Here is a 7,380-nt window from a genome sequence, read left to right as displayed (position 1 = left end):
TGCATAATACCACTGCACCACCTTTTCATTTGACACTAAGTTTGACTAGAGATGACTGTTAAGACCCTCTTTTGGACCCCACACCAAATACTTTCCACATCCACAATTAGACATCATCCCTCTCGTTGTGGCCTTTGTCGGCAAAGAGTGACAATCCCTAACAAGTGCAACATGAAAGGAGTAAGCTAACTTAAGTATAAACACAGCAACCTGCAACTGTCCAGTCATATATCCATGGCTCCTTGTAGCAGGCTCCCTTTAACAAACTAAGATAGGGCATATTTGGCACCCATAAACTAACATTACTCATAGAATGAAGAAAGATGTCAACTTAAGTTGGCCATCTATATTTAGAAGGCACAATCTGCAACAGCACTACCTCATCACGCTCGCAAACATCTGGAATGAATTGCCGGAAAGGTCCCCTTCCTGTACATTGTGAGGCTTGAAAGCTTGAATGATCAAATTTTGGTACAGACGAAAGACAAAATCAATCCTTGACTAGAGCCGTCATGCGAAGAGAAAAGGTCACATCTTGTAAAACAAGACAGGAAATAATATAATGAATTGATGTCATCTTCATGACTTGGATCACAATAAAAATAATCAAATTGCACAATCCCACACCCGGGCAAGCTGAGCAATGTGCTCCACAATGTGTAAAGCCCTGATGCATCTGTGGGCACCTTATCAGTAGTAAGGTAATCAGCTGGTCCTTAGCTCTTTGGCAAGTTTACAAGTAGGTCAGAACACTATCTACAGTACTTGATCAATCATTAGTTTTTTTTTTTTTCTGTGCCACTTCAAATCGATTCAGAAGCCCTTTCCAATCCTATGTACAAAACCCTAATTGTCTAAAATAAACCTGTACATTAGAAACACGAAGAGTCCTTGTCACATGCTCACCCACCTCGCTGTTTGTGCCTGCAACTGCATGGAAAACAAAGAGCAAAGAGAAAATTTAGTTTTGAGGGTCAGTTGCTTGATTGTAAATCCAAAACCCTTCTGATGCGTGATTATGTGTTTACCGAGTCCTTTGACGGATAAGCTTATGTTTGTAATGAAGACACCCATTGTTGGAGATAGAAGTTTGTATCTGCACAACGCCAGAAACTGATGTTACAAAACGTGTCTATGCTTCAGCAAACATAATACCTTTATAAATACAAATCACATGGACCGCAAGCTTCCTCCCAACTCAAAGGGAACAGAAAATCATAGAGTACGACTGCCAGGGAGTCGCCCTCTGCAACTGTGCCACCATGCACCAATCGGCCAGAGTGGGCATCCAAGGCTCATTTATTAACACACTGGGCCCAAAAGCAATTGTATCAAAAGTTGGCGCCCACAACGCTTTCCGACTAAAAACATTACGCCAAAAAAACTAGGCAAATCAATGAATCCAAAAGGTCAACTGCCACATCAGCGCCCAAAAAACGTGGCACATTTTGCAGCAAAATTAGCGGATCAACTAATGGGAGATGGTGTTCCCAAGTTGCCTTGTGCTCTAACACATAACATTTGAGCTGATCCAGGACAGTAGAATTTGCCTCTTCTGATTGTCCATCAATTTGCGGATGAAACGAAGATGAAAACTTTAGCATAGTGCCCATATTCTCAAACAATGCCTTCCAGAAAAGACTCGTCATACGTGGATCCCTGTCACTGACAATTGACTGAGGCATCCCGTGATATTTAAAGATATTGCTCATGAATATCTTGACCATGTGTTCTGGCTTTATCTTCTTCCTAACAGGAATGAAATGGGCCTGCTTACTGAACCTACAGATGATAGTCCAAATCCCATCATTGTCTGTTTGCATCCTTGGAAGATCAAAGATAAAGTCCATTGCTATGCTTTCCCATGGATGGCCTATCAGGGATCGGCAATGGCTGCAACAATCCCGGTTGCTTTTACCTGTCAAATTTGACTTTTTGGCAAATTAAGCATGATCTTACAAATGTGTCAACATCTTGACGCAAAGCTGGCCAATAGAAGAATGCCTCAACGCCTTTCATTGTCGCATCAATTCCACGATGCCCAACATAAGGTGGAGCATGACTTTCCATCGAAATCTTTGGCTGTAACTGTTTAGTAACGCATAACTTTCCATGCATCATGAGAAAGTCATTCTTAAGCATAAAGTGCTCATGATGTTGCCCATCAATAAGCTGGTCATAGATCCTTGCAAAATCTGAATCTTTAGCATACTGTGTCTTCATTTCGTCTAGTTCACAATGGTACGGAATTGACACTGCTGAACTTTAGGGCTTTTGTGACAACGCGTCAGCCACCACGTTCTTTTTCCCTTGCACATGCACAATCTGAAAATGGAACATTGACAAGATGTTTGCCCACCGCATGTGTTTCTCAGATAACTTCGTTTGTGTGAAAAAATATCGCAAGGTTTCATGAACTGTTTGCACAACAAAATCAGCCCCTAGCAGATAGTGTTTCCAACTAATGAGAGCATGAATTACTGCCAGCAATTCTTTCTCATAAACTTGCAAGTTCCTTTCGATCTTCAAAAGAATTTTGCTCTCATATGCGACTACTTGGCCATTCTGCATTAGAACTGCACCAAGACTATGGCCACATACATCACACAGAACCACAAAAGGTTTCGAAAGATCTAGCAAAATGATTACCAGATCTGAAGTCAGCTTCTCTTTCAAGTGTTTGAAGGCTAAAATTTCCTTGGCTGTCCACTTGAAAGTAACTCCTTTTCCTTGCAGTGCATGGAGTGGAGAAGCAATCTTAGCAAAATTTCGGATGAACCTCCTGTGGTAGGAACACAAGTCTAGAAAGCTTCGAATGTCATGTACGGACTTCAAGTCTGGCCATGACCTAATTGCTTCCACTTTGGCGGGATCCATGTGTACCCCGACCTTTGAAACAATGTGTCCGAGGAAGTGAATCTCTTCCAGAAAGAATTCACTCTTTTTCGCATTAATGAGTAGCCTGTTCTTGAGTAACTCAATGAAAACTACGGTCAAGTGATCTCTATGCTCCTCTTCAGACTTTGAGTAGATAATCATGTCATTAAAGAAGGTACCCACGAAGTTTCTATGTGGTCTAAAAATTCTGCCCATCATTCTATTAAATGTGGCAGGAGCATTTGTGAGACAAAATGGCATGACAAGAAACTCATAGAGACCAAATGTTGTCTTGAACGCAGTCTTATGGACATCTTCTGGCCTGATGCGTATCTAGTGATACCCACTCTTTAGGTCTATCCTTGTAAACAATGATGCTCCCTCAAGCCGATCAAGAATGTCATTTATCCTCGGTATGGGAACCTGTCCTTGATGGTATTTTTATTCAAGGCGTGATAGTCAATGCACATGCGCCATGAACCATCCTTCTTCTGCACTAGGAGTACAAGTGAACAAAAAGGGGATGAACTGGGCTGAATCAGCCCTTTCTCTAGAAGCTCGTTGACCTGACTCATAATCTCTTTCTGTTGGGCTGCACTAATCCTGTATGGTGGTCTATTCGGTGGACTAGAACCTGGCACAAGATCTATGGTATGATCCTCAAATGTCTTGCCAGAAAAATGCCTTTTCTTCCCTTAGCTTTGCCCAGAAGAAGGTTTAAACTGCCTCTGTCCCCCGAAAGGCTTCTTCTTGAAAGGTGGTACAGTGAGAGTTGTTGTGACATTGCCCTTGGCTGAAAATTGCTTGCCCTGGGACTCCTTGTTGATGCCTTTAAATCCACTGAATTTACCTTGCAACAAGTTATTGGCCATTGTTGCATTCTCAATCAACTGCATAATGTTGATGACATTGGTCTTCATACAGTAGTCCCACATTTCCTTTGGCAATTCACAATAGTACCTTTCAATCTGTTCTGTCAATGGTACAAACCTGTAAGAGCTTATGGGTAACAAGGCATCCCAAAATTTATGATTGTACTCTTCCAGATTTGCACAATTTGAGGCATTCAAATGATGCCATGCCGTGATCACATCCACCTCGAAAGTGTTTGTGAGCTACGCAGGAGCAAATGTCTGTTTAAACTGAACCCATGTTGTAGGTGCTTGGCCCTGATTTAACAATGTGGTCCACCATCTCAACACATTACCCTTCAAAAAGGTGGCAGCCTTGCGTATCTTGGAAGACCCTGTCAAGTTTCCACCTGCATATGCCGAATCAAACTGCTGTATGAAGGTCAAGGCCTTCATTTTGTCCTGTGCGCCATTAAAAGTGTCAAACTTCATGGCTGCCCCGCCTTCCTTGTATTCCTTTGGCCAACATTATCATCAACAGGTGCTTTAAGAAGTGGTACTTCTCGTTAAGCATTCTAGCACCCATATCACCTGTTTTACCAGTGTTAATTCACATTCTAAGCATTTAGCTGTAAAAAAACGGCCATGCCAAAATGAGTTCCAGGCATCCCAAAATTGCCATAGGCACCTTGAAACCTAGTTGAACACATATGTTCCCGTACATAGGGTTAACCGCACCTGGTTGCATTGTCTCAAACACATTTCCTGGTATGAACCCTTGTAAACCTGTGGATGGTCTAAGCATAGCCTGAAACACTGAACCACCACCAAAGTAACCAGGATATGAAGTAAACGGTGGAATGGTCTATCGAATGGCTTGTTCATTACTGCTTTGACCATTCACAGCCTCATGTCCAGATACCACATGTTCCTTTGGACCTGTAGACACATTGGGTGTCTTCACCACTTGCTGTTGCTCTTCCACAGAAGCCTTTCCATGAGTGTCATGAGACCCCTCTGCATGTGAACGCTCTTTTTCAGGTGGTAGGGGAGAGACATCCCGTTTAGGAGCTTGTAAGTACTTCTGTAACTTTAGATTCTGAGCCATTTGCTCAAAAATATTCATGATCTTCAAGCACCGAGCTTTGAACATAAGATCCTCATCCTCCGGCTCCATGGGTCGCTTCCCTTTGTCAACAACCCTTTGCTCCTCCTGCCCACTGTAAGAGGATGCTTCCTTTTTAGAACCTCGTCTCTCCTTTCTGCCATAGTGCTTAACTATGTATCCTTTCACCCACAACAATCCACGGCGCACTCTTTGAGGAAAAAGTTATTTATCCCGTCGATGGAACCATATAACCGGCATGTACACAGTAAAGGGCGGTACCAAATCTACGACCTGTTAATTACACACAGAGTACTGATGGAAAAGAGAGAGACTCAACACTTGCGTCCAACGGCTAGAATGCCGTGCGCAACGATGACCGACACCCTGTTGGCCCCAAACCCCAAAAACTGGCGCCCCTTGCGGTATTTCTTTATTTGACTGAGATGGGAAATCGCCAAGAAACTTTACAAGCTGTCCAAACTTGTCTAGGGCTGTAATTTCAGAATTTGGCCCAATTTCGACAACATAACGGCTGTATATCTTGTATAGACCAAAAGTACAAGTCCGGGTTGACTTCCCATGCGATTTTGGAGCTTTTCTGTGGGCTGGCGAGAAAACGCAAAGCGCTGTTTTTCACTGTTACATGCTCTAAAAGGTTCCCAGACACCTGTACAACCACACTCTAGCTTCCCCGAAGCTTTTGTGAAGTTCTGGTGCACTTTAGGAGCAAAATCCTAAACCTGCAATTTTACACAGCAGGCTATATTTCTCTGTTTTGGGTCGTTTCGGACGGAGCTAACGCGTCAACACGCTCCTCAAGACCTCCCGCACGCAATGGGTCAGTTGCCCTGTGTTTTCACGCTAGAAAACTCTCCAAATTCACGTTCCTTCGCGATGGGGTTGTGCGCACCTGTGGTCCTGTGGGGGATTAGCAATTAGCTAATCCGGTTCCTGTTTAGAAGGCTCTTGCCTCAGCAAATGCGCATAAAACCCACACGACTGTACATGATCATTTAAATAGCCCAACTAGTGGGGCATTACGATATGTGCAAAGGGGAGAGAGAGATGCGCGAGAGCAAATCGTCGCGCTACATAGAGCAAAGGAGAAGGCAAGCTTTCCATTAAAGCTGTAAACCTGCACCCACTATTCATACACTCTGTAAGTTCGCTTATGAGTCAAATCAGCCTCCTCTCTCAAATTGGCCGCCCTCTACATGCTGGAAGTGGAAAATCCACCTGGAGCTGCCATGTGTCCAGTTTGCCCCTTTTTTAGTTAATACTCTAGTTCCCACTAACTTATAAAGTTACAAGTGACTTGCCGAGTGGCCCAAATTCCGTCTGGCGCACACAAGCTTCCATATTCATCAGAATTCAGAGCTAACTAGCCCGACCAGTCCTAGACTGACCGACCTAGACTCCCGATGTGAGAAACCCGTTCGGCCGCAGCCGTTTCACACTGGCCATGCAATGTCTACTTGCACCTTTTCAAGGGTTCCAGGGAAAACAAGTAAAAATAAAATAAATAAAAATATATAGTACGTATTTAAAGAAGGCAACAGGAAAAATACACCTCCTGGTGACAGCCTCCACCTCGTCCTGAGGACCATACGATTGATTTGATTCCTGGAAGTACACCTCCACCTCGTCCTGAGGACCACACGATTGATTTGATTCCTGGAAGTACACCACCGAACCGACCACCTTATCACGTTAGTCGAGCAGAATGAAGAAATAATGAATCAAGTAAAAGAACTTCTAGAAAAGGGTCTCATCCAACCTAGCTCATCACCTTATTGTTCTCCAGTTTTGCTAGTACTAAAGAAAGACGGATCTTGGAGAATGTCCATTGATTATAGAGCTCTCAATAAAATCACCATCAAGAACAAATTCCCTATCCCAGGGATCGATGATTTTCTCAATAGACTTCAGGCTCCTCTAAATTCAGCAGAATTGATTTGAAACGTGGATATTATCAAGATCAGAATCACTCCGGGAGATGTCTACAAGATGGCCTTTCCGACAACTTTTGGTTTATATGAATATTCGGTGATGCCTTTTGGACTCACAAATGCTCTGGCAACATTTAATCGAATTATGGATAGGATTTTCCGAGAGTATCGATCTTTTGTCGGCACTTTCTTTGACAACATTATAGTTTTCTCCAAGAATGAAGCAAAGCACAAACATCGTCTGCTACTACAGGTCTTTCAGGCGTTGCGGAAGCATACTTTGGTTATCAATGCCAAAAAGAGTGAGTTTTTCTTGCCAGAGATACATTTCTTGGGACACATTGTCTCAGCAGAAGGAGTACACATGGACCCGGCCAAAATCCAGACTATCCGAGATTGGCCTGATGTAACAAACTTGGACACCCCAAGTCTAGATTCTGTCGTGACACGACAGAGATTCACTTCAAAACAATTCACAATTCAAGAGAGTCAACACGGCCCGATGTAGTTCCGTGCCAAGAGAGATTGGCCCCAAAGACTGCCGTTCCTTTCGGTATTTCTTTTATATTTATCTTTGAGCAAAGTACAACTCCCG

General features: G+C 43.2%; 1 protein-coding gene across 2 annotated transcripts in view; it reads right to left on the bottom strand.

The window, feature by feature from the left end:
• Window positions 1-535: 535 nt before the first annotated feature.
• The window catches only part of LOC147449843 (uncharacterized), a 29,573-nt gene continuing 22,728 nt past the window's right edge, over window positions 536-7,380 (bottom strand). For both annotated transcript variants that reach the window (XR_015189480.1, XM_086522206.1), the window contains 2 exons: window positions 1,029-1,096; window positions 536-930 (listed from right to left, as the gene is read on the bottom strand). Coding sequence is in view for 1 of the 2 variants with exons in the window: in XM_086522206.1 (XP_086378332.1) it covers window positions 1,050-1,096 (47 nt within the window). In the remaining variant the exon portion in view is untranslated. The remainder of the gene's footprint in view (window positions 931-1,028; window positions 1,097-7,380) is intronic.

This window comes from Adiantum capillus-veneris, chromosome 10 (assembly GCF_014529385.1).
Source record: "Adiantum capillus-veneris isolate H3 chromosome 10, ASM1452938v2, whole genome shotgun sequence".
In the NCBI taxonomy this organism is placed as follows: Eukaryota; Viridiplantae; Streptophyta; class Polypodiopsida; order Polypodiales; family Pteridaceae; genus Adiantum; species Adiantum capillus-veneris.
Note: the sequence above shows the minus strand (reverse complement) of the source record. Positions and strands in the feature narration are given on the sequence as shown.